The sequence below is a fragment of the Drosophila miranda genome, chromosome XR (genome assembly GCF_003369915.1).
Source record: "Drosophila miranda strain MSH22 chromosome XR, D.miranda_PacBio2.1, whole genome shotgun sequence".
Taxonomy (NCBI): domain Eukaryota; kingdom Metazoa; phylum Arthropoda; class Insecta; order Diptera; family Drosophilidae; genus Drosophila; species Drosophila miranda.
This window is the reverse complement of record NC_046674.1, coordinates 10,477,148-10,502,332: the sequence shown is the minus strand read 5'-3', so window position 1 is coordinate 10,502,332 and position 25,185 is coordinate 10,477,148. Positions and strand designations below refer to the sequence as shown.

The 25,185-nt window shown below is 44.8% G+C and overlaps 5 protein-coding genes across 9 annotated transcripts; 1 reads left to right on the top strand and 4 right to left on the bottom strand.

Annotated features, from left to right (window-relative positions):
• Positions 1 to 2,903: 2,903 nt before the first annotated feature.
• Positions 2,904 to 5,067, bottom strand: LOC108151394 (odorant receptor 94b-like). 2 transcript variants are annotated; one of them, XM_017279980.2, is made up of 5 exons: positions 4,596 to 5,067; positions 4,338 to 4,536; positions 3,999 to 4,266; positions 3,727 to 3,928; positions 2,904 to 3,666 (listed from the first exon to the last, which is right to left on the bottom strand). In XM_017279980.2, exons 1-5 carry the CDS (start codon positions 4,977 to 4,979, stop codon positions 3,448 to 3,450), a joined length of 1,272 nt encoding a protein of 423 aa, XP_017135469.1. In that variant the 5' UTR covers positions 4,980 to 5,067; the 3' UTR covers positions 2,904 to 3,447. The 2 variants fall into 2 exon arrangements, with proteins under 2 accessions (XP_017135469.1, XP_017135468.1); XM_017279979.2 differs by having other exon boundaries at positions 2,904 to 3,928.
• Positions 5,068 to 5,158: 91 nt separating this feature from the next.
• LOC108151391 (G-protein coupled receptor Mth-like) lies at positions 5,159 to 9,734 on the bottom strand. Of its 2 annotated transcripts, XM_017279974.2 has the most exons (10): positions 9,382 to 9,733; positions 7,874 to 8,073; positions 7,269 to 7,787; positions 7,048 to 7,204; positions 6,810 to 6,986; positions 6,468 to 6,731; positions 6,234 to 6,405; positions 5,972 to 6,166; positions 5,840 to 5,897; positions 5,488 to 5,561 (listed from the first exon to the last, which is right to left on the bottom strand). In XM_017279974.2, the coding sequence occupies exons 3-9, from the start codon at positions 7,770 to 7,772 to the stop codon at positions 5,840 to 5,842; spliced, it is 1,527 nt and encodes a 508-aa protein (XP_017135463.1). In that variant the 5' UTR covers positions 7,773 to 7,787; positions 7,874 to 8,073; positions 9,382 to 9,733; the 3' UTR covers positions 5,488 to 5,561. The 2 variants fall into 2 exon arrangements, with proteins under 2 accessions (XP_017135462.1, XP_017135463.1); XM_017279973.2 differs by lacking the exon at positions 5,840 to 5,897 and having other exon boundaries at positions 5,159 to 5,561; positions 9,382 to 9,734.
• A 935-nt stretch (positions 9,735 to 10,669) lies between these two features.
• LOC117185832 (G-protein coupled receptor Mth-like) lies at positions 10,670 to 11,790 on the bottom strand. The gene is made up of 3 exons (XM_017279982.2): positions 11,523 to 11,790; positions 11,385 to 11,464; positions 10,670 to 11,148 (listed from the first exon to the last, which is right to left on the bottom strand). Exons 1-3 carry the CDS (start codon positions 11,761 to 11,763, stop codon positions 11,062 to 11,064), a joined length of 408 nt encoding a protein of 135 aa, XP_017135471.1. The 5' UTR covers positions 11,764 to 11,790; the 3' UTR covers positions 10,670 to 11,061.
• On the bottom strand, positions 11,748 to 13,682 carry LOC108151395 (G-protein coupled receptor Mth-like). Of its 2 annotated transcripts, none has more exons than XM_033386370.1 (4): positions 13,440 to 13,682; positions 12,739 to 12,904; positions 12,487 to 12,662; positions 11,748 to 12,376 (listed from the first exon to the last, which is right to left on the bottom strand). In XM_033386370.1, exon 4 carries the CDS (start codon positions 12,359 to 12,361, stop codon positions 11,771 to 11,773), a length of 591 nt encoding a protein of 196 aa, XP_033242261.1. In that variant the 5' UTR covers positions 12,362 to 12,376; positions 12,487 to 12,662; positions 12,739 to 12,904; positions 13,440 to 13,682; the 3' UTR covers positions 11,748 to 11,770. The 2 variants fall into 2 exon arrangements, with proteins under 2 accessions (XP_033242261.1, XP_017135470.1); XM_017279981.2 differs by having other exon boundaries at positions 12,463 to 12,662; positions 13,440 to 13,679.
• Positions 13,683 to 14,246: 564 nt separating this feature from the next.
• Positions 14,247 to 23,810, top strand: LOC108151388 (tyrosine-protein phosphatase non-receptor type 4). Of its 2 annotated transcripts, none has more exons than XM_017279964.2 (10): positions 14,247 to 14,332; positions 18,967 to 19,469; positions 20,000 to 20,107; positions 20,188 to 20,280; positions 20,370 to 20,511; positions 20,599 to 21,460; positions 21,527 to 22,203; positions 22,265 to 22,889; positions 22,942 to 23,119; positions 23,189 to 23,810. In XM_017279964.2, exons 2-10 carry the CDS (start codon positions 19,314 to 19,316, stop codon positions 23,276 to 23,278), a joined length of 2,931 nt encoding a protein of 976 aa, XP_017135453.1. In that variant the 5' UTR covers positions 14,247 to 14,332; positions 18,967 to 19,313; the 3' UTR covers positions 23,279 to 23,810. The 2 variants fall into 2 exon arrangements, with proteins under 2 accessions (XP_017135453.1, XP_033242260.1); XM_033386369.1 differs by lacking the exon at positions 14,247 to 14,332 and adding an exon at positions 18,684 to 18,882.
• The last annotated feature ends 1,375 nt before the right edge of the window (positions 23,811 to 25,185 follow it).

Here is a 25,185-nt window from a genome sequence, read left to right as displayed (position 1 = left end):
ATATGTCCAAACAGAGCGTATAATTAGCTGGAGCTTTTTTGGGCTAAGCTAGAGCAAAGCTCAATACCTAACGGTGGTTCAATCGAGTGTTGTGGTTGCTTTGTTTTGCTTTGGTTTTCGGTGACTTTGATCTTCGGAGAGAACAAAAGAAAGGGAGAGTGTGCGAAAGCTCCCAGTAATCATTACAGAAGAGATCGTAGGAATAGGAATGCGAATCAGATAAGCAGAGAGTAAGCTTGGAAAGCATTGACAGAAGAGAAACAGAGATAGAGATAGCACCACCACCTAACATAAAAACTCCTAGAGCTAGTGAATGAGAGATCATTGCAGAACAGAAAAGAGGTATATATACAACTATTTAAGGAGGCGTTAACGGAGATTTAACATACTCTGAACTCAAACAAAGATAGTGAGAGTGCGAGAAGGAACATTTGTATGACGGGAGTCATCACCCATAGAGCACGAGCATAGAGCTCTGTAGCATCTGTAGCATCTGCAAGGCGATACACTTTGGCACCTTTGTGGGATCTTCCCGGGGGGGTACTTTTCGACGTTGATATGCTTTGCTGCTCACTTGCTGATACTAGAGAGCTATGGGAACGAACCATACAACGCTTCGACCTTGAGCAAATTTAAGCAAACAAACGAAAATCCGCTTTCGAATTGTGAATCAGTCAAAGAATATACTATGTACATAGATTGTCCCCACTGGGTGGGACATGCTTTACAGTAGCGCTATAGAGCCACCAAAAAAGGAACCCAAATCCCACGTCTCGAATCGGGGAAAGCAAACATTAACACGTAGAGCTTTAAAAGCACACACACAACTATACAGAGATACTATATACATATGTATACAAATATATATAGTCAAAACTAATAAGTACGGTACGTGTTCAGAGTCAGCTATAAACCAAAAGTCAGCCAAGTCCAAGCCCAAGTCCGTCGTCAATTACTATTCGAGTGTCTATCCAGGGATGCGAATGGATCGCATGGGTTGCATAATGATGGATAGATACATATGTAGGTTCCAGACCACCCCTTGGAACCGAACATTAACCACATCTATGGGGATATTTTAGATGTTGATGGTACATCATATTGCAATTATTAACCGATCGAATGCGTTTAACGATTGGAACGTGCCCGGGGTGTGTTACGGTGACAGTGAAGCCTCCGTGGTATTCCCGTTTGACGGACGAGATCTTGAGAGTTCATCGAAAGACAGAAGAAACTGGTTTTCGTTTAGCATTGAGCCCGCGCGACACAAGTGCCGGCTACGACACATGTACACACTCGCCTAAGTACAAAAGATTCAGTACAAAACAATTGGAGATACCCGCGAAGAGACAACAAGCGACGACTGTGTCTGTGGGTTGAGCGAGACATTAAAATCGCATTATAATCATCGGGCGAACCGAACGAACAGTCGGGCAGCGCAGGCATCCCAAGGCTCTTCGGGAGCTCTACGAGCTCGAAGATTTTGTGGCTTTGCAAAGTTTTTAAGGGGCGGATACCACACACACACACACAGACAGAGACACAGATACAGATACACCATGCAGAAGAAGACCTTGAACAAGTGCAAACATTGAGAGGGGGGGGGATGGGTATGGGTATGCGTGTTCCTCCACATTCCACAGAAAGATCTTAAGTGCTTCAGAATTTCTCTTAATGAAAAAACACAAAGTTCAGGCTCTGGCTCATAGAAGGCTCTGGATCACACAATACACAATACACACTGCACACTGCGCATAGGCTACATTGCTTACAAGACACGACCCCGAGTTACCCGGCAGATAAACGCGTAACTTATCGTTTGCTTAGCCCCCGCTAATATTTAGATCGTAGAATGCCGTTCACTGGCAGTCGCAGTAGTGATAGCGGTTCGAATTGCCTTTAGATTCAAAAACTAACGCTCGTTTCTTCTTCTAGCATTAAGAACCCCTGGCAACACTACGTCCTCCCACTCGAAATCTCGGGCGGGCTCTCTTCCGATCTCTTAGCTTAGCATACGGCTGTTAATGGATTGTAATGCATCAACCACTGTTAAATACCATGAACGTTAAATTCATTACCGAAACTCTGTTAGGTAACATAATGTTAAGAGTCGTATGAATTTAAGAAAGCTAATGCTTTCTGATTTTACCAGCATCAACATTTTTCATGTGTGTATGAAAGTAATAAAAAACTTCCGTCATATGAAACTGTTCTTGTGTGGCTGCTATTTCGATTTACAGAGGCAGCAGCTATCCAAAAGCTTGCAAAAGCTCACAGGTAATGTATCAGTAGAATGTAGAGGTCTTATGTAGAGTTTACATATGTTTTGGTACATACGTACATCAGTGCTGTGCTGCCATTTTAGCATATTTTCGACTAGGTCTAGCATTTTTTAAAGAGGAATTGGTTATACAAGTTTCAAAATGTTTATATATGCTGATAAGCATTTTTTTATATAAAGTATGGTTTTCTGTGCAATTCGTGATGGGCTTCTGCCAAAGCTCCAATGCTCTCCATTTGTTGCATGTGCTGCGTGACAGAAAAAAAAAAACCGATAATATTTCGCCTAATTTTTAGCTTATCTATTTTTGTTTTTAGCCAGTTGTGACATATTTTTGTTCGAGTCCAGCTGGTATTGACTCTGATATCTTTTCTGACAGCCCTGTGCATAGATTGTTGGTGCCTTTGTTGTGTTGTTGTAGAGGTAGACTTTATGTAAATAACAACAGATGGCGCTGCCTGGACAGCTGTAGAATTCATGTAAAAAGAACATCAAAGTGGGATTTTGGGGCCCTAACGAATACAATTTTCGAAATGTATTATATTTTTGTTAAATATTTTTTTTTGTAAATAATGCAATGAAACAATTCTATTAAACAATTTTATAGTAAATTTGTTTATTGATTATCCCATTCCCCTTAATTTTTGATTGTGTCTCGAAACAGTAGTATATTTAAGGATCTGAGGATTTAAGGCAAATGTAATTTCTACATAGTCAGTTTATTTGATAAATACTCAACGCATTTCTGAAAATAATAACCTTTAAACGTTTGTAAAACTTTACCAATTGATTGAATCACCTTTCAATAGTTGATTATAGACATTTCGAATCCATTTCAGGTTAAATTTATAATTCCAGCAGGAGTGGAAAAATACACCTTATAAGACTGATTCAACCTCAAAGAAAAACACCGACATGTGCGTGATATGGACTATGTGATACCCAGTGACTGGAAAATATAAAATAGACTTACAAAACAAGGCAAAGCCACTATGGGTGGATATACCTTGTCATACCTCAAAGAATTAAGTACCAAATAATAGTAATCATGTAGGTATGCGGTAATGTGTGAGGACATCCAATAATCAAATTAATGTCCTAAATGGGGCTAAGTGATTCCCCACATGAGGTCCATGTATTATATATTGGTATATTTTAAAAGTCATTTAATGGGCCCTGCCATACATGTGACGGAGCACTGCCACAATGGAGTACGACTTGCCCAGGATATTGGCAAAGCTCGTCAGGGTTAGGCCCATGAAACCGCCGGCGGTGAAGAGGAACGGTCGATCCGCATTGATCATGAAGATGAGGAGAGTCCTCTTGAACTGAGCATCGAATTCGTGCCAATTGCAGCCAAAGGCGGAAGTCGATAGGGTTTTGCTCTGAAAATAAGGAGAATAAACCCACCTGAAAGAATAGATATGTGTATCATGGGAGTGCACCTGCTCGAAGACCTCGTTGCCGAACCAGCAGTAGAGGAATATCTGACACATGACGCCGCTGAAGAGGAAGTAGATGAGCACCGAGCTCCCGGAACCATCGCCCACAATCGCCTGGAAGGCGGTCATGGCCACCACCAGAAGCGACGACACAAACTGGAACAAGACGGGCAGGCGGTATATCTGCTCCAGTCGCTGACGCAAGCTGCAAGTGAATACAATTTTTCTCATGAACTTGCAGCAAAAACAGATGGATGCTTTATGGATGCCATTACTTGATCAAGACGCTGTGGTACTTCACAATCGAAACCATCCAGATGTTGGGATCCACTTGGCGCTGCAGCACATCAAAGGCCATGTTGAGAATCTTGAGGTGCATGCATATCTGATTCATAAACAGCATGTTGACGTTGTCGATGGTCGGGATCCCACACGATATCCAGATAACGCTCAGGCCCATGTACAGATACTGGACGATGGGTGGCAGGAAGTGGGGCATGTGGACGCGATAGGGGAACCGCTTTCCGGCCAAATTATCCGGCACTGCATCAAAAAGCCATAAAGTGCTTTAAAATGGACTGCGGACTAGACTGGAGTGGACTCTAATCACTTACCAATCAGAAGCATGACCATGGCGAGCGTGGAGGAAAACACCACCAGGCAGAAGTAAAAGAGACAAACTACCTTATTCTCCACTTCCAGCTGATGGAAGGTCTCCCTCTGCGCGGGAGATAGAACGCAGGTTCTAGTGAGGTGTTTCAGCGTGAAAACTATCCGCTTAATGTCCTCGTAGTAGTAGAATGTGTTAAGAACCTGATGGGGGACTTAATGGATGGGGATTACTGCAGAAGCAGGCTCCAGCAACTCCTTACCTTGAACCAGTACCCCACATGGGTCAATGTCATCACCACATTCTGTGTCATGATATCCACATTGTCCCAATTGAGCACCAGATCGTAGATCTCCAAAACCACATAGCAGAAGAGCAACGGCAGTACCACTCCACTGACGACGAGGATGCGGATGCTCTCGGCCTTGGTCTCCGGCTTCAGTCCGGAGAGGGGAAGTCCCGTCAATTGAGCGAGCCAGACATTCAGCTCGATGGATCCGATGCGGCCCTCGTCCACATCTGAGGGTCTGATCCGCTGAGTGAGTTCGCGCAGCCTTTCCATTTCGCAATGGGCTTGGCTTTCGTCTGGTAGAATCCTTTTATAGGTAGTCGCGGACACAGCCCGACATTGCGTGAAGAAGGTCATGAGGTCATAAGGTATTTTAGGGTTCTGCTCATGGGATGGGGAGACACCAAAAAGTGCAAGGGAAGGAGCTTTTCAGCTTTATTAGTACCTATTCTTGACCTGAAACCCTGATGTATTCTAAAATATAAATCGTTACAAATTTAAAGTTGCTTGTGGAGAATAAAGCCCAAAGGAGATGCTTTCCATCTCATGTCTTCTGGATTTTTTATTTTTATAAAAAAAGGGTTTATGAATAGCTTATGAGATTTATGAGGCTTATGAGTATTGTTAAAATATGGTTACTTACTACTCGCACTTTTTGGAGCAGTTCTAATAAAAATACTATTATTTGAAGAGGGAACTTCACTTATGCGATTGTTATTTTTGATAAAAATCCTATCTCAACGATTATTAGTAAGTAGTTAATAGTCGATTATTACCCTTAAGTAAACTTTCCGAAAGGGTGGGTCTGATTCTTAAATTTGTGTAGAGGCCTGCGAGGATGAGTTATCTCGCGGTTGTTTAGCTGTTGATCTTCCATTTATAAGCCGACTTGCCTGGGATTTCATGCTTACGACACTCCGTGTGCTCCTTGAAAGATTCCTAAGAGAGGAAACAATCGTTAGAGGTTTAGTAGAAATAGAAAGCAGGCAGTTCTCCACGTGCAACAAAATTCCAACAAGACAAAACGAAAATAAGCCACCAAAAACCATGCTAAAAACAGAGCATAAAGCAGAGCAACGTGGTTAAATTGTTAAAGCTTCATATAGATGAGACCAGAACAGAGAACCTTAACCATGCTAGAGATCTAATCAATAAGTTTAAGTAGTTAACCGACACCAAAGTACAACAAAAGGTACCAACAAAAGTAATCGCTTTACCTACAACCGTTGCGTCTCTTCGAGTGATATCTCTTCCTCGGAAACTTCATCGTCATTCCTTAACGGAGATATTTTTGTGATGAAACCCGATTATTTTCCCGATCTGTAAACAGCTGAGCACAGATCACTTACCTTTCTCTGAATAACCTCAAGACACTGCGCTTCATCACGAACAGGAAAAAGATGATGATGCCCGTCGACCAGTTTAAGTAGTCGGCGACCAGAAAGACATTCTTCCATATGTCGTCGTCCTGCACCAAGTATGAGAGTATCTCCAGGCTCCAGTTCAGGCCCATGATGACAAAGAGTCGCAGGAAGAAGCTATATCTGTGATTGGGACAAGAGTAGACAGAGGATAGTTGACACCTGCAATAATCTGTGGTAGCATTCTTACGTCTGTTTGTCGGAGTTAAGTTTCTGCTTTCTCTCCTGGCGATCGACAATGATCTGCAGTTCGCGTTTCACCGCAACAATACGGATGGCCGTGAGAATGAACATGGTCACATTGAAAATGATCACAATCAACATCGGTCCAAAGAAGTATAGCATGGCCGACCAGTCTTGAGCTACATGAGGTACAAAACACTGTGAATCATCTGAACCCCACCCAAACCAATAGCGAACCCACTCTTTATCCAACAGTTGTAGAAGCCAACACCAGGCATCCAGGGCTCATTCTCAGGAATATCCTCCACCAGGTGATCCACCATATAAATGACGGCAGTGAGGACGGATGCTATTCCCCAGGCATAGACGTTGTACAGAAGGAACACGTACTTCGGCCGGTACCGATTCACGCGGCTCACACTACATCTGAACGTGGAATGGAGATTCCAGCTGATGACACTCAGCCACAGGAAGTTGGCCATCACGAAATAGTAGCCAATGTAGCCTACAGCGGGAGCAGAGTTAATGTTCGATTACTTCGGAACTAACATACGATCCGATCCGATCCGATCCGTAAGAATACCTGATGGCTTGCAAATGGCATTTGTCAGCTCCCAGAGGTCCAGCAATAGGAAAAGGTACCCCATGAATAGACAGCTCAGACAGCAAACGAAGCACTTTCCATGGAGATTCCGCAGCTTTTTCAGGTTGAGATAGACGGTGATCGTGCAGGCGAGACACACGAGGGTAAGAATGATCACTGAGGATAGGAACATACATAAATGAGATCAAAGATCGGAGAGGATTGGGACAGTGCTCACCAACTGTTTTCCCCGTCTTGCTATTCGACTTAATCGAGCAGTTGTGGGCAACAATCCGGAATGACTCCGTCCCGCCCTCTCTGAAGTCATACGCCTGAAGGCAGTATTCCCGCTTGCTCATCGCTGCACTGTCGTATGGTCGAAAGAAAGACCCATTCTAAGGAAAACCACTCGCATTAGGCTTTGCGGGAAACGGGGTACGGGGTTTGCGTGGTCCAAACCTCAAAGACTGTGTACTGATCCTGCTCTTCTTGATCGTTGAGCGGGTACATATCATTGCAGGGGATCGGCAGATCGCTCTGAATGATGAACTCCTCCTGGAAGTGTCGTCTTGCCACCGTGCCATCGTCCAGGGTCACGTTCAAGTAGGGGTTCAGTCGGGTCAGATCCACCTCGATGCTGCCACTGCACTGCCCATTAGCCATTAACTGAGAGTGGTGGCAGCAGAGCCGGAGACACGGACGCAGCTGGCAGACGCAGCCCCGCAGATGTCTCTCCACCGGCTCCGTGCTGTCGTCCGGCAGTACCCTGTAGTCGAATTCAGCCGTAAGCTCGGCCGGAATGACCACACCCTGGTACAGATACGAACCATTGACCAGCCGCTGGCTCCCCGTCACGTTCACCGTGTCGAAGTAGTCACAGTCTGGAATGGTCTCGTTCTCTGTACCAGCAAGAGTCGCTGTATTAAGCAGAGTGACACAAAGAGCGCTCAATATCAGTAGCATTCTACTCTAGAGAATCTGCGAGTGGAAAAAGAAAAGAGAAGATGTAGAGAATAATATACATATGTTTGTACATAATGCATGTACAACAGCCAGAAAGATACCTCAAATACTTGGTACACACATACAGGATGGTATCTCTTGTTTTTCTACAATATTTGCTGGGTTTTATTTTTCGATCATCTTTGCTCACTTTGCATTCGGGATCGACTCGGATCAATACGAAATCTTACTTGCTGCAGAGCTATCAGTATTTTGTGCAGTCCAGGAGATGCGTCTATTCGCTTGTTCGATGAACTCCAGACTGAAATGAGTAGAGCGAAGCGTTATAAGTAAAGTGCTTTTGCATGCGATGGGGTACATGCGTATATATGCATTGTTTTCTTTTAACGAATTAATACCATTATCCATACAGCATGAACACAGCGTGAATCATTGTTAAAACAAGGTTATCGGGGCATTCAGACTTCGTCTTTTGTTGTTGTTAAAATAATTAATATTATTATAATCAGAATATTATATTTTTTTTACCCGTTCCCATTTTGTTCCGCAAAAAAAAATATATTTTTAATTTTTAATATGAAATGAATCTAATATGAATATGAATATTGAAAGTATATATGTACGTATTATGTCCCACAATTTAAGTTTTTTTGCATCAATTTTTTCCAATAGTTCCTTCCGTTCCTGCGCATACTGGGAATATTTTTGAGTTGTGCGGTCGAAATCCTGAACCTCAAGCGCAAACTTCTGTTTAAATGCATCCGTAGACAAAATAAAAATGTATTAAAAATTGCGTTTTACACAAGCTAAAAAATAAAATTGGTTCGAAGACCTCTTACACACTTTTTGGAGTCTGATCCACGCCAGGAGAAAAAATCCGCCACATTCGCCTATAATTCGGTTTAACCTCAAAATCTCCAGTAGCTCTTTGAACATGTCGAGCCTCTCCAAAATACATATGTTTTTCTTGTATACAACTTTTTATTGGTTTTATTAATAATTTACTTACCTATTAGTAGAAATTTCTATTAAATGTGTGAAATATTGTATTTGCACTGCACAATTCGACGAAAAAAGTAGAAATGCCGGCGCGAGGAACGCATGGTTCATATATTCATGTAGCATGGCTATGGACCGGCAGCGCACTTTCCTATTTCCACTTTCCTCTCGTTTGCGAGAGTTTTGCGAAACTCTCGCATAAGGCACGTTTGTTGGCTTGCTGGGTAACATTTATACATACATTCGTGCTGATAAAAATAAAGAATACCGCGTATACCAATAAAACGAAGGCGGACGTTTTGAGTCTGTTCGGTCTCCTGAACGACAAAGAATGCTTATGTATGTATATGTATTAGGAAGCCCGACAATGGAAAATACAGTTGTTGTCGTTGTACGGGAATTGCCGGCGGATAAAGGGTGATTCAGTTTCCGACATTGATTCAGACTTTTGATTAATTATGAACGGACGATGTTATTTTTCGATCCATTACATATATGTATATCCTCTAAGAACTAGGCGTCAAACAAGACGGACCAACGTCCGTCTCATACGTCTCCACGTCCAACCCTTTACTCATATAAATTGTTTATATTAAATTTGTTCACTTACTTGTTGTACTTTTTACATTTATTTATAGTTTTTGTTATTATTTTAAAATTCTTTATATCATTTAAATTGATAGATAATTTAATGTTTTTTTTGCTCCAATGAGTTGGATAAACCTTTTAACGAAACGCCTCCCTAAATGCAAAAATACAGTGCCACAGTGCCGTCGTATCAATTAAATATTCACACATACTGTATGCACAAAGACCGCTGCAACGTACGCGAATATAGGGCGTTGAACCAATCTGCCATATACTTCCATTAGTATAGGACTACAAAGCACAAAGGGAAATTATTTTCCTGCTCCAATGGAACGCGTCCGGGTCGACGGTTGGGTCAGAACTGAATGCTAAAGCCTGATCGCGTCGTGCCCCTTACTGAGCGCTTGACTTCATTTTAAACTGGGTTCCCTCTGTAACTCTTCAAGTTTATTCCTTGCAAACTTGTTTCTGCAATGAGCCAGACGTACATACATATGTACATATATACGAGATATACGTACGCTACTGGGCAAAATAATAAGTACACGCTTATGAGCTTTTTTCACGTCCTATAAAACTTTTCTAATAAAAATAATTCAAAAATAATTTTAGTTTTCTAACCTACAATAGACTTTAAAAATATTTATCATAAGCATTTTTCATTTCAAATATATACTTATTTTATGATCGAAAAACTAAAAGCGTGTAACAATTTTTCACTTTTTTCTTATAATCTATAATCTTTGACTAGTATCCTATATAGCCACACTTATTTTGGATGACTTCTTGGCATACTAGTAATAAGTTTGCGGCAAGTCTCCACTGGAATCTCATACCACGTTTTATGCACAAATTCTCTACAATTCTGTTTCTTTTCGAAAAGTATTTTTACTAATTCGACGTTTCAAGTCACCCCAAAGGTTTTAGTAAGGAGACTGACTTAGCCAAGCCATAACGTTTACATTTTTTCCCGTAAACCAAGCCTTGACCAGCTTTGAGGTGTGCTTTGGGTCATTTTCTCAAGAGAATGTTTTCCTCAGCATAAGGTTTCATAAAGATTGTTCCCCACTTTAATTTTTGATTTAAATACTTGGCAAGACTGTAACCTTTCCAAATAGAAACAATTGGCATCCATACATTTACAAAAATTCGAGCTATTCCATAACAAACTAGCACGACACCGATGTACTTATTTTTTTGGCCAGTAGTGTATGTATGTATTTATGAGGCGGAAAGGGAAGGCTGTCGCCCTGACCAGAAGCCCTGGTCACAGGGCTGATATGCAAAATAAAATTAAAAACATTGCCATAGTAAGTCCCAGCTTGGACGCGTTTGCACACGTTGCACTTTTATTGGCTCATAGAAATGCAAGCGCTTTCATATACCCACCAACATCAATTTGATATGTTCAGAAGCAAAACACTCTATCCCTGGATACGAAGTTATTTGAAAGCGGCAAAGAACCTTCATATCGTAAGGGAAACACACAAAATTATAGTTTACCTTTTATAACATGCTTATAATTTAGTGGACTGGTAAGTAAACTAAATAAATAAAATATTGAGCTATGGAATAAACAATCCAATCCAACGTAGGTATCCCTGGGGCGATGAGGCCTTTGAACGCGCCCGCACCGAAAATAAGTTGATCTTTCTGTATTGAGACAGTTGCTGCTATGAATTAACATTTTGTTCAAAGTAGATCAAAGTGGATCGAGAGGAGCGTTCCGATATTGATAAGATCTATATGACATTTCTCCAATGACCAAAATCTTTACAGACCTAATAACCTAAGAACAATCGTTAGAGGTTTAGTAGAAATAGAAAGCAACAACATTCCAATAAGACAAAACGAAAATAAGCCACAAAAACCATGCTAAGAACAGAGCAGAAAGCGGAGCAACGTGGTTGAATTGTTAAAGCTTCATATAGATAAGACCAGAAAAGAGAACCTTAACCATGCTAAAAATCTAATCAATAAGTTTAAGTAGTTAACCGACACCAAAGTAAAACAAAAAGTACCTACAACGGTTGCGTGTTTTCGAGTGAAAATGATCACAATCAACATCGGTCCAAAGAAGTATAACATGGCCGACCAGTCTTGAGCTACATGAGGTACAAAACACTGTGAATCATCTGAACCCCAAACCAATAGCGAACCCACTATTTATCCAACAGTTGTAGAAGCCAACACCAGGCATCCAGGGCTCATTCTCAGGAACATCCTCCACCAGGTGATCCACCATATAAATGATGGCAGTGAGGACGGATGCCATTCCCCAGGCATAGACGTTGTAGATAAGGGACACGTACTTCGGCCGGTACCGACTCACGGGGCTCACACTACAGCTGAACGTGGAACGGAGATTCCAGCTGATGACACTCAGCCACAGGAAGTTGGCCATCACGAAATCATCGTTGCACTGTCGTATGGTCGAAAGAAAGACCCATTCTAAGGAAAACCACTCGCATTAGGCTTTGCGGGAAACGGGGTACGGGGGGTTGCGTGGTCCAAACTTCAAAGACTGTATACTGATCCTGCTCCTCTCGATCGTTGCAGGGGATCGGCAGATCGCTCTGAATGATGAACTCCTCCTGGAAGTGTCGTCTTGCCACCGTGCCATCGTCCAGGGTCACGTTCAAGTAGGGGTTCAGTCGGGTCAGATCCACCTCGATGCTGCCACTGCACTGCCCATTAGCCATTAACTGAGAGTGGTGGCAGCAGAGCCGGAGACACGGACGCAGCTGGCAGACGCAGCCCCGCAGATGTCTCTCCACCGGCTCCGTGCTGTCGTCCGGCAGTACCCTGTAGTCGAATTCAGCCGTAAGCTCGGCCGGAATGACCACACTTTGGTACAGATACGAACCATTGTCCAGCCGCTGGCTCCCCGACACGTTCACCGTGTCGAAGTAGTCACAGTCTGGAATGGTCTCGTTCTCTGTACCAGCAAGAGTCGCTGTATTAAGCAGAGTGACACAAAGAGCGCTCAATATCAGTAGCATTCTACTCTAGAGAATCTGCGAGTGGAAAAAGAAAAGAGAAGATGTAGAGAATAATATACATATGTTTGTACATAATGCATGTACAACAGCCAGAAAGATACCTCAAATACTTGGTACACACATACAGGATGGTATCTCTTGTTTTTCTACAATATTTGCTGGGTTTTATTTTTCGATCATCTTTGCTCACTTTGCATTCGGGATCGACTCGGATCAATACGAAATCTTACTTGCTACAGAGCTATCAGTATTTTGTGCAGTCCAGGAGATGCGTCTATTCGCTTGTTCGATGAACTCCAGACTGAAACGAGTAGAGCGAAGCTTTATAAGTAAAGTGCCAAATGGATAAATGTGGCTAAAATAATCCTTTTTTATACCCGATATTAAAAATGAGTGTGTGGTTTGTGGTGAACGTGGATGTGGATGCATTGTTTTCATGCTCTTTTAACGAATTTATCCCATGTGAAGCATTATCCATACATCGTGAATCATAGTTAAAACAGGGCTATCGGGGCATCCAGCCTTCGTCTTTTGTTGCTCTTTCTATATATGTACATATAAAATAATTAATATTATAGCGAATTAATATTATGCGTTTAAATTTCAACGTAAATATACATATGTATATATGTATGTAGATACCATGCATGCACCGCTAACAAACAAGGGGGAACGTTTTGAGTTGCTGCTGCGACCGCAACTCTACATTTATACCCGATACATAGTCAATATGGTTCCCCTCCGACAGAGGGCTCACATAATGCAGAGGCAGAAAATGAGTAAGCGTCGTGGCCAAAATGAGCTTGGTTCACTTCTGTGAGTGATATCACTCGAGTCTGGATACAACATTTCGTTGCTCTGGCTCTTATAGTCTCTGAGAACTAGGCGTCAAACAAGACGGACGAACGGACAGACAGAACTGGCTCAATCGACTGGGCTATTGAAGCTGATCAAGAATAAATATACTTTATGGGCTCGGAAACTCTTCTTTCTGGGTGTTACACAAATCCATTTTATGCTCAGATCTAATATAACCCTTTACTCATATAAATTGTTTATATTAAATTTGTTCACTTACGTTTTTAACTTTTTACATTTACTAATAATTTGTTTTTATTTTAAAATTCTTTATATTATTTAAATTGAAAGATAATTTCGTGTTTGTAGAAAGATCACTGCAACCGACGCGACTATAGGGCGTTGAACCAATCTTTAATTAAAGTATATGTAGCTCGTATGCTGTATGCTCGTGCGATGCGGGGAAAAGTTACTTTTTTTTAAATAATACTGTGCAGGAGCTCCAAGCGCATCCCGTTGCCCTTACCAGTGTGACCGCGGGTTTATCGATAAAATATACCGTCCGACCCTCAGAAATATACCGAAACATACCGCCTCATTTTCAAAATATACCGTAAATATACCGTCGGCTCATTTTGGACCCCAAAACATACCGAAAAGTATCAAAAATACCGTAAACGGTCACCCTTGCCCTAACTTGAACAAAAATTGAAAGTTTAATGCTTTCTTAATCAACAAATACCTTAACGCTTAACAAATATCGATAGAATTGATGTATCGATCATGGACAGAGAACTTTAACCCATTGTCGACTAGTGCGTATGTAAAAACACACGAATATAAAAAAAAAATTGAATTTATGCGCAGTGCAGGTGAAAGATATCGTGGAAATTTTGTTTGTAGGGAAGAGGAAGGGTGAACCTACTAGGAGAACAAAATAATTGTTTTAAACGGCTTAAGTCAAGTTGATAACATGTTTGAATAGAGGGTGTTAAGTGGGTTAACTTCGTTTTTATCATTGGTATATTTACGGTATATATTGAAAATGAAAAGGTATATTTCTGAGGGTCCGACGGCATATTTTATTAATAAATCGGCGGTCACACTGATTAACCTAGTTGAGTTCGTTTCGGTTTGGTTTTCGTTTTTTGTCCGTTTTGAACCAAAAAAAAAGTAATTAAACAAATGCAATAATATTTTTTTATTTGTGATTAGAAACAGTGTATTTTTGTTTGTTGTTTTTTTTTGATTACATGTTCACGCCGCTGGTGTGTATGTATGAGAGTGCGTTGGTGTTCTGTGTTGTGACCCTCGTCCCTTTCGCTGGTCGGTTTTGTGTAAAACATTTAACATTTTGTTTAAAAAAAAGGGAAATAATCACATGTAGATGCATGTTCTTGCATGCATCTGTTCATGGGTATAAATATATTCTTGTTGGTGAGAATTCAAGTGCAGCATAAACGCAGACACGAGACCCAGAACGATGAGGAGTTTAGAGAGTGGGGGGTTTAAAAGTGAGAGACATCTTGTTGTTGTTTCTGCCTGTGTTGCTGGCTTATCTTTCAGCCGCAGGCCGCTGCAGCAGGCAGCAGCATGTCTCTGCCCTTGTCTCCCCTTTCTGATAATTATTATTGTAATTCCCTCTTCCTTTTGCACTCGCAAACGCATGCACACACACACTGTTGCAGGTCCCGCATATGCCGCCTACTCAGCGCAGCATCTTCCTGATTTGTGTGAGGGAGCAAGACAGAACGCAGAGTACATTAAAAAGGAGGTAAGGTAGTCCTAGGGAGCGTGGCTTCCGGCAAAGCAACCTATTGTAGTTGTGCGACAGAAAAGATGACTAATTACTATGCTACCCGGAGAAGTACCTTACCGGCCTTACCTTCTCTTGAATCTACATTCCACCAACACACACATGGAGAAGAGCCGCAGCATAAGCAACAGAACGCAGTGCAATGAAGGAAGCGGCAAAAGGCCGCTGATCCGAGTGAGATGCCATGTGATGTGATATGCTGTGATGTGATGTGATGGATCTCCGCGTTTCTTGTGTTCTGTCTTGTGCAATTAATCATTTATTGTGTGTTTACACATTCTTCAATTAGTGGCAGCCTCTAAGCCGCTCCCCTTCTGTAAGCCCCCCTTCTTTATCTCGCTCTCTCTCTCACTAAGCACAACCGAAAGAGGAAAAGTAAAAGGAGTGCGAAGAATTAGAATAGCGTAAAGAGGTAGAAAGGCGCAATCAGCTGCGAGCATGCACTGAGAGAAATTACTATGTATGGTATGATTGAAAGTGGAGGGAGGAGGCAATCAGCACTGAGAGAAAGTAGTGTGAATTCTAGGTAAAAAGTGATTACGTTTATGTAAAATACGAGCTATCGTGTATACGAGTGTAAGTGTCGCCCGGGGCTGGGTCTGGGTCCGGATCCGTGCCTGTGCCTGGGACTACGAACGGGGGGGCTGTGTGTGTGTGTGTTGCATGTGAAATATGAACACGAAAATAGCATAAGAAGAATGTTGAATGTTGAACAAACACACACGGGGTGTGCGCTGCGCACTTTCGATGGCAGCGACGGCCGGGGGCAGAAGCAATAAAAATTAAAAGGCAAACAACGATAAGCGGCCCCTCGGACTAAGCCCGTGGCCCCACACCCTTTTTTGCCTTCCTTCCTAATATACGATGTGCACACATGGCAACCCTGACGCATAGCAGTACAAGAAAAACCAAACAAATGCATATATAGACGATAATTAATGCCGTTCCAATGTAATTGATGCGTCCCTGGCACGAGAGAAAATCAATCGAAAGAGCCCGTAATCCCCCTTTAGCTATCTATCCGCCGGCAGGGGCCAGAAGACCTAATGAAATTGTTCAATTTTAAAAGTAATTTCAGAGAGGGTTGTGCCACCACGCCACTGCTCCACTCCATTTCCCCATTTCCTCCTTCCCTCCGTCTCTCCTGGACCACAGGACCACCTGGTCTGGAAGGGAATTCAATTTTGCTCTAATTTGACTTTGATGGGGGCTGCCGTTGCCAGGACAGGCCAGCGCTGAAAGCTTCTCCCTCCCCCCTTCGAATAGACGGAAGATTGTAATTGAAATTGAGTGACATCTGCTGGTTGTCCTCTGGTACCCTTGGTGGGGGACACTATCTCCTCCGCTTCTATGTTGCTTGCGGCTATCTTGCGGCTTTGCCGCGTCTCATATTTCGTTTCCTTAGAAGTTCAACGGCAGTCTGCGGTTTCCATTACCTCACCATCGATGAGGATGGGGATGGGGATGGGCTTTGTGCCCATTGCCCTTGTCAACCAGCGAGAAGAGTGTTGTTGTGCTTCGGAGGGGATTGAGTAACCACGAGAGATAAGCACTCGAAGGCGAAGCTTCAATCTCAAGTACTGCTGGAAAAGTGGTGGCTTGGCTAGATCTCGACTGGTTTGACCCGCGAGAGCTTTCCGTTGTGGCGGACAAAGAAAGAGAGAAGCGGAAGCTGCCCTCAATGAGAGCAGAATCAATGAATCCCAGTAGGGCAGAGTGACAGAGACAGACAGAAAGCAAGGGGAAGAGAAAGAGAAAGAGCAAGCGAAAGCAACATAAAACACACACATGCCCACACTCGCAAACAAAAGCCCTCGTACGTGTGCAAATATTTGCATGAATGATAATTTGAAGCCGAAAGTCGGTCAACGAACCGAAAGAGTCTTCCCCCACCACCCCCCTCCTCGTCGAAACAATGCATCCATAATCCCCCTGCCGCCAGAGCTCCCCTCTCTAGGTGTTGTCCATTTCGATTTCAGTTTCATAATGAAACCAAAAACGTAACTGAGAAGCGAGTGCTAGGTGGACGGACGGACTGACTGACTGACTGACTGTTCCCCTCCTCCCCCAATCGGACAGACAACCTGCATTGGCCATAAATAGAGGCTACAGTCCGACCACAATGGTTGATCGCCACGGCCTGGTCTGGCCCGGCCTGGCCTGGTCTGGTCCGGCCTATGGCTTCCGCACAAATATGGCACACAGCACCCACCGTTTGGCGGCAGTTGTTGTACGAATTCGAATACGAGTACAAGGTACGTTCCCGCGGGTCTGTCTGCCTGTTTGCCCCGTGTGGCTCACGTCTCCCGTCGCCCGTCTCCCGTGGGCGTCACAGAATGACGCAACCTTTCATTTGTTTATTATAATAATAATCATATTTGTTGTACTTTTGCCAACCTGTTGACAGCCAAAAGAACTTATATTATATTATCGACCCCAGGGTGCTCCTATACCCCATTGCCCCCCATTCGATGCCCTCTCCTCCGTAATGGAATGGTGATTATGTGTGCAGCGTGTGATGCCTTATGTATGCCTTACAAAATTTGCATGGCGGCATGTTTGCCCTAATGATTGCTGCTGATAATGTGTCGGGGATCGGAGATAATGGTTCCAAATGGGCGAAAGAATGAGATAGAGATAAAGAAAGCCGCCTTGTGCTCGGATTTTAAGCCACATTTATTTATTGCCCATTTGTGATTCAGTTGTGGTTCAGTGCTTTGTTCCACGATATAAATTATACCCATGTCAATGATAAAGCCCACACTTTTCGACTGGTTCTAGTTCTAGTTGTAGTTCTGCCTCTGCGTTTGCCCCTCATTCCCCCATCAGCATACCATATCCATGCCATCTAGTATTGACTCGAAAACAGCCCCGGAAGCAGTGTGTTTTTATAGAACAGACTACAAAAATATCGTATCTATTGATGGGAGGAATCCATCACGCCAAGACATTTCTTAGTTCTTGAGAACAAAGGATCGCAAATGTATAGTGAAGACTCTCTATTGAGCGGACACTTGTATGTATTCCCATATATTTAGAACGATTCGTAATTTTGCTGTCCCGTCCTGTCCCTCCGTTCGATCACTGGACAGAGACCTAGAGAACTGACTCAAGGGAACGCTCGGCAGTTAACCACTTGGCGATAATTACCAGGCAACAACACCATAGAGAAGGCGGTAAGGAGGAGAAGGGGGAACAAAGCTCTGTTTCCGATTTCTTTTTCCGTCATTTATCATTCGCGTCGGAGTACCCGCCCCAGAGAGAAGCACAACAAAAGCAGCAGCAGCAGCAGCGTGCATTTAACCCAGTTAACAGAAAATACACAACACAACAGAACCGAACCGAACAGAAGAAGGTTAAAAGGTAAAAAGACGAAGACGAAGACAAACATAGCTACAATTCCATAGCTATATTCTACTATGGTAGACAGTATATTCGTATCTGTGGGTATTTTTGTAGCATTTAAGCCAATTACATGGTACATCAATCATTTGCAAAGACGGATTTTCAGCCAGAGTGCTTCTCTGTCCAGCCAGCAATGAATGTACCCCATGTACCCACCCCATGTATCTGTATCTATGTACGGAGCTATGTTAGTTGTGTGTTGCGGTGCCTTATCTACGCGTTTGACAACAGTTATTCTTGGCCTGCTTACGACCCTCGAGTAAAAGCTGGAAGTGGAAAGGCACTCGTAGGAAACGGTTGGTGGCAGGGAAGCGGACTGGCTGTTCTTCAAGAAACAATGAAGAATTAGTCACCCGTGCACTTGTCGCAAGTGTAAAGTGTCGTCTGTTCTACGTGGAAGTATGCCAGAGACTGAGAGAGAACGAGATAGAGGAAGAGCAGCGAAGATGGAGCTCTGGTCGGGGACTTTGATTGTTGGTGGCAGTAAAACAAACAAACAAAAGTATAGAGAAACGGAAGCAACTCGACAACTGTATGCCTTCATCAACTAAATTTCCTTCTCTTTTGTATCTCCCTGTCTTTGCAGAACACACGAACAACACCAACAACACCAGCAACAACCATCCAACAGTCAATCAGAGATCCATCCAAAAATAGAGCAGCAGGAAAAGGGAGGAGAGGAGAAGAGAGGAGCTTACTAAAAACAAACAAGCAAACAAACAAACAAACAGAAACATTCTTGCCAATTTATCGAATAAACAAGAAGCCGAGCCAGGAGAGGAACCCCAACAACAGCCACTGCCATAAGGATTCTCTCCCCTTCAATCAAAGCGCCATCCAAGCATTAGAAAAGAGACGTCAGTGATTCAGCAACCGGCAATCGGCGTAAACTAGCAACCTAAACCCCGGAGGACAGCATGGACGTGGTCGGACATGTTTGAGCGCTTCCGTTTGAGCAATTTGAGCAGGAACTTTCGTCTACGCGGAGGCAGCAGCGAACTGGCGCGCGACAAGAAGAACCAACAGCAACGGCAGCAATGCGTCACAGTCCTGTTCCTAGATGACATCACGCACACCTTTCGGCTCGAGGTGAGGCCATGTTTCAGGCGGCTCCAGGCCATCGCCATCGCCACCCCCATCCCCATCCCCATCCCCACCCACTATTCAGGGGATTCATTCGCTATGCGCATAATTATTAGCGAACACAAAGAAAGTTTTCTGTAATCATCATTCATTGGTTATTCATTTTTGTCGGTTTCATTTTTGGCATCTGCACTTGAGACGAGACTCACTTTCATTGTGTGGCAAGCACCTCACATCTCCATCTCCATCCCCGAGATCTTTCATTCCCCATCCGCCATCTCCCCTCAGATATAGACACGCACTTGTCCGCATCGTTTTCGCATCTCCATTCCGAGGTTTTCGTTTTCTCTTTCTCCAGTTGATGGTCTTTGGCGGTTAAAGACGCAAAATGAAGCCCCAAATGAAATCTGTCTATCAAATTGCAGCTAAATTCCAGTCATTTAATCACTGTAATTGTCTCTGAAAGACAATTAAAGTGGCTTCCACTTCCAGAGAAACCCATGCCAAACTCTACTGTACACTTTCTTCCTTTTTAGAAACGTGCGAAAGGCTCTGAACTATTGGATCAGGTCTTTCAATATCTCGAGTTATCCGAAAGGGACTACTTTGGTCTATTATTTCCACAGAAGCCAGGGGATGTTGTGGTATGTATGAGACATGGAATACACAGTACCCGTCTGCGTCTAAATATTCATTTAAATCTGAACTGTTATTCACCTTCCAGAGATGGGTGGATGCCCAGAAGCAGTTCAAGAAACAATGCAGCAGCGTCTCGCTCGACAACGATGCCGTTCCATTATTAGAGTTTAGAGTTAAGGTAAGAGCCTGAGCCTGGGCCTCCTGATGATCCTGATGATCTCCAGAGTAGAGGTTACTACTATGCTATGCTACTCACTCCCTTTGCAGTTCTTTGTAAGCGATCCCAGCCGCTTGCAGGAGGAGTTCACACGCTACCAGTTCTATCTGCAGATCAAGCGAAACATTCTGCTGGGGAAGCTGCCATGCTCCAGCAACACCCAGTGCCTGCTTGCCAGCTACACGGTGCAGTGTAAGTGTGCCTGTGCCTTTACTCTATGCTCACTAAGATGTCCCCCATTCTGATCCTTCTTTTCCATTTCCATATACATTTCTTTAGCCGAGCTGGGGGACTTCAATGCGGCAGAACATCAGGTGGGATACTTGAATGGCCTTCAGCTGCTCTCGGAGCAGACACCAGAGGCAGAGCGGAAGGTGAGCGAGCTGCACAAGCTGCACCGGGGCCAGCTGCCAGCGGATGCCGAGTACAACTATCTGGAGCATGGCAAGCGGCTGGAGCTGTACGGGATTGATCTGCACAAGGCCACCGATTCGAGCGGCAAGGATCTGCAGCTGGGCGTGTCGGCTGTCGGGCTGCTGGTCTTCCAGCATGCGCTGCGGGTGAACACCTTCTCGTGGAGCAAGATGGTAAAGGTGTCCTTCAAGCGCAAGGACTTCTTCATTCAGCTGCGTCGTGAGCCAAGCGAGAACTACGACACGCTGCTGGGCTTCGGCATGATCAGCCACAAGCACGCCAAGGCCTTGTGGAAGTCGTGCGTGGAGCATCACAGCTTCTTCCGGCTGAAGCGGCCGCACCGCCTCTCGCGCTTCCTCAACATCAGCCTCGGCAGCAAGTTCTACTACTCGGGCCGCACGGAGCTCCAGGCGGTGCAGGAGTCAAAGCAGCGCGGCCGCATACACAAGGTGTTTGTGCGGTCGCCCAGCAAAAGGCTGCTGGCCGGAGGAGGCGGCGGAGGGGCTGGTGCCACAAGCTCCTCGGGCGGCACCCCCCTCTTGCACAGCGGCGGCAGCGGTGGCTCCGAGAGCGCTGCCTCGCAGCACAATGGCAAACCGTCCGCATCCACCATTCTGACCATCACGAAGACGAGCCGTCCCCATGACAACAAGGTCACCTCCAAGGAGGCCGACTCCATGCCGCGCAAGGCCTGGGAGCAGCAGAGCGACGAATACGACATTCAGCTGTGAGTCCAGTGACCTTCGATCACGCCTGCAGGTCGGATTCTAACTTGTATCTTTTGTCTCTGCAGCGATGTTGGATTCATTGAGCAGTGCAGCCGACGCTTCGAGTCGCCGTCACCCATGCCGCCCGCCTACAGCTCGGGACAGCACAGTCCCCTGCTGTTGCCCACCACCATTGCGGATGCAGTGGGGGGCCAGCCCGACAGCGGCAGCGATCTGATAACGATCCGCCTGCAGGCGGACGACCAGGGTCGCTACGGCTTCAATGTGAAGGGAGGCGTGGATCTCAGCCTGCCCGTGCAGGTGTCCAAGGTGGTGCCGCACACGCCCGCGGATCGCTGCACGCCACGTGTCTGCGAGGGCGACGAGGTGCTCATGATCAACGGCCGCGATGTCCACGGACTGCGACACGAACAGGTGGTGTCCATGATCCGTGATTGCCGGCACCAGTCCAGCGGCGAGCTTTTGCTCACGGTGCGGCCCCAGCGCTCGGCTCCACTGCTAATGGAGGAAGAGCCGCTGTACCAGTATGTGCCGGAGAGCGATGAGATCGGCTCGCACTCGAACCTGCTCGACGGCGACGCCCTGTTTACCCAGAGTCTGTTGCTGCTCAGCGATGGCCTGGCCTCTGGCGCCCTGCTCGCCCAGTACGAGGTGATGTACCGCAAGAATCCCGATCTGGCCATCACCGAAGCGCGCAAGGCGGCCAACGCGGCCAAGAATCGCTACCGCGACATATCGCCATGTAAGCAGGAGCCTCCTCCAATCCCTTGTAGACCCATTTCTTATTGAGTCCCCCATTCCAGACGACTGTACGAGAGTGTCGCTGGTGAACTCCCTGACCGGCGATTACATCAACGCCAACTACGTGAACATGGAGATACCGGGAGGAGCGGTCAACCGATATATTGCCACCCAGGGACCTCTGGCCAGCACCACAACGGACTTCTGGCGCATGGTGCAGCAGGAGAGCAGCCACCTGCTGGTGATGCTCACCACGGTGATGGAGGCGGGGCGCCAGAAGTGCCACCAGTACTGGCCCGTCACCGGCGAGGAGCTGCAGCTGGCCGACGGCTTCTCGGTGCGTTGCCTCAGCGAGAAACCGGACGAGACGGGCAGCTTCGTCTTCCGCGAGTTTGTGCTTAAGGACAAGCACGAGCAGCGGCACATACATCACATGCAGTACCTGGCCTGGCCGGACCACTGTGTTCCCTCCGACCCCAATCTCTTCCTGGAGTTCACCGAAAGAGTGCGCGCCGCAAGGAACCGCACGCTGCTGCAGGAGATCGAAGAGAGCCTCAAGCAGGTGCGACTAATGGACGCAGATGCCGGCGACGACGAGAACGGAGGACTGATGAGGGAGCGTAAGTGTGCGGCCAGCAATGGAGCCACGCCAGAGGACGAGACCCCCGTCTCCACCAGTGTGCATCAGTGAGTAATTCTGTCGTTAGATGATACCCAGAAAACTAATGCTTGTTTGCAGGTGCATCAGTGCCGCCAATCCTCCTGTGATTGTCCACTGCTCAGCGGGCATCGGACGCACTGGTGTGCTCATACTGATGGACACGGCGCTGGCCCTGATGGAGTCCCGTGAGCCCGTCTATCCCCTGGACATTGTGCGCACCATGCGCGACCAGCGCGCCTGCATGGTCCAGAATGTGGTAAGTGTATCCATAGACTGTCTCTCCTCCCAATCGAATAATAATGTGATTGCCGTGATTCCATTCCAGAGTCAATATCGATTCGTGTGCGAATGCATTTGCGCCGCGTATATGAAGATGTCGCGCAGCAGCGCGGCTATCCATGACGATGATGACTAGGGAAGTGCACTGCATCCCCGCAGAGTTGGAGTTGGACAATCTATCTATTTACTCAATCTACAATCTTCCGCTTAATATGCCCCGACTTCTTCTTTACTCTATACAACACACCCTACACCTAAATCTATCTTACTGTTAGTACCCGTAGACATATGATTAAAACTGATTGTATATCATTATTATTACCGACTCGATCGCGTCTCTATATATTGTATTATCCACTGCGAACATCCGTACATCGGTACATAAGATATCCAAAACGTATATGTATATGTATATCCCTCTCTACCACATGCCTCATGGATGCATGACGCATGGAAAACGATTCTAAATTTTACAAAACAACCACAAGATGGTGAACGAAGTGAACCAACTACCTATCGACGTATACAAACAAAGCGATATAGATGGCAAATTTATTTACACTCAACGCTACCGCAACACACGATTGCTGAACGAGAACAATACTACGCAAACCAGGAACAGAAACAGATAGAATATATACAAAAGATATACATATGTATATGATTGACAAAAAAAAAAGAGAAGAAAACTGTTAGTATTTTAGCACCAAATCAATTCGTAAATGTATTTATGGTAAAAAATAAAATAAAATATGTAATTCAAAAAATTGTTTGTATCATCGTTCAATCCTATCCGATTTGATCGAGGAGATCTTTCCGAGAACGGAGATATAGCGATTTAACTAAAAATCGATTACAAAACCGCAATCAAAAGGCAGTATCCTGGTCTTCCTTGATGCCAAACTGGTTTCACAGAATCCAGGACATTTTCCTGATTGCGCGATTATACTTATCGTATCCTGATCGGACATTAAATGACGGAGTTACGAGGATGGTTCGATGCATCATGATTTAATTATTTGCAATGCCAAAAATAAATAAAATAAATGCCAGATAAATGAGATATGATGTCCTTTTCCGATGGCAGTTGGTTGGCAGGACTCTCCCGATCACGAAAAGACATGCCGCGCCCCGATCGGGCCATAGATAGAGATATAGTGTACAGAAAAAACCAGTATTTTGATTACATGCAAATCCCAATCTTCGGAAGGCTATATCTCAGCTAAATAAGGCCAGATCGGCGAAGGACCTACCTTCCCAGGATCGTGGGGATCCATCCTGTCGATTGGCATCAAAATCGCGCCCACGAAAATGAGGCCGATTTTTGACAAATTCAATGATGTAACCATCATGGTTTTTGGCGAAAATCGTGAGGACACGGATGTCCTTTTTTCTGATGTCAATCGGTTGGCAGGACTCTCCCAATCACAAAAAGGCATGCCGCGCCCAGATCGGCCCATAAATAGCCGAGATATAGCCAAAGAAAAAATGCTAATTTAATCGGACGTCAAACGACGAAAACGAGGAAATTTCAGACCGAGGTACCAGGCCAACAGAAAGTGCTAGAAAGCAACTGAGCTTTTGTTCGCCCCCAAAAGTATGCAGCAAAAAAATTTAGAAGTTACCTTCTGCTGATTTCTGTTCGCCTGGTACCCCGGTCCGAAATTTCCTCGTTTTCGACCATTTTAGTCGCCAGTCGAGGGTTGTTGTTGTACAACAATTGACACAAATTGACAACAACAACAAAATAAAAAAAAGGTCAGTTTTGTTTTGTTGTTTTCTCCCTTATTTGTGGGCCGATCGGGACGTGCGACGGCTTCCTACGACGGGAAGAAAATTCTTGATTTGATGGAGTCCTTATCAAGGATCAAGGATATTATCTTCAGCCATATACATACATATATGTATCTTGTTTTCTCCGTTATTTGTGGCCCGATTTGGCAGTGTGATGGCTTCCTGTGATAGGAAAAGTATCCGTGATCTCATAGCGTCCTTATCCAGGATCGAGGATTAAGGATATTTTCTTCAGTCATAGATATATTT

What these genes read in the sequence shown, in the direction of transcription:
- LOC108151388 (XM_017279964.2), top strand. Translation starts at nt 19,314, where the DNA reads ATGTTTGAGCGCTTCCGTTTGAGCAATTTGAGCAGGAACTTTCGTCTA. An exon ending in TGCCAGCTACACGGTGCAGT is followed by an intron (nt 20,512 to 20,598) that starts GTAAGTGTGCCT and finishes ACATTTCTTTAG; the next exon opens with CCGAGCTGGGGGACTTCAAT. An exon ending in GTCTCCACCAGTGTGCATCA is followed by an intron (nt 22,890 to 22,941) that starts GTGAGTAATTCT and finishes GCTTGTTTGCAG; the next exon opens with GTGCATCAGTGCCGCCAATC.
- LOC117185832 (XM_017279982.2), bottom strand. Translation starts at nt 11,763, where the DNA reads ATGGCCAACTTCCTGTGGCTGAGTGTCATCAGCTGGAATCTCCGTTCC. An exon ending in CTACAACTGTTGGATAAATA is followed by an intron (nt 11,465 to 11,522) that starts GTGGGTTCGCTA and finishes TACCTCATGTAG; the next exon opens with CTCAAGACTGGTCGGCCATG. An exon ending in CTCGAAAACACGCAACCGTT is followed by an intron (nt 11,149 to 11,384) that starts GTAGGTACTTTT and finishes GATTGTTCTTAG; the next exon opens with GTTATTAGGTCTGTAAAGAT.
- LOC108151394 (XM_017279979.2), bottom strand. Translation starts at nt 4,979, where the DNA reads ATGACCTTCTTCACGCAATGTCGGGCTGTGTCCGCGACTACCTATAAA. An exon ending in ATGTGGGGTACTGGTTCAAG is followed by an intron (nt 4,537 to 4,595) that starts GTAAGGAGTTGC and finishes GTCCCCCATCAG; the next exon opens with GTTCTTAACACATTCTACTA. An exon ending in CATGGTCATGCTTCTGATTG is followed by an intron (nt 4,267 to 4,337) that starts GTAAGTGATTAG and finishes TTTTTGATGCAG; the next exon opens with TGCCGGATAATTTGGCCGGA.
- LOC108151391 (XM_017279973.2), bottom strand. Translation starts at nt 7,772, where the DNA reads ATGCTACTGATATTGAGCGCTCTTTGTGTCACTCTGCTTAATACAGCG. An exon ending in TGCCATTTGCAAGCCATCAG is followed by an intron (nt 6,732 to 6,809) that starts GTATTCTTACGG and finishes CTCCCGCTGTAG; the next exon opens with GCTACATTGGCTACTATTTC. An exon ending in CTTAACTCCGACAAACAGAC is followed by an intron (nt 6,167 to 6,233) that starts GTAAGAATGCTA and finishes TCCCAATCACAG; the next exon opens with ATATAGCTTCTTCCTGCGAC.
- LOC108151395 (XM_033386370.1), bottom strand. Translation starts at nt 12,361, where the DNA reads ATGCTACTGATATTGAGCGCTCTTTGTGTCACTCTGCTTAATACAGCG.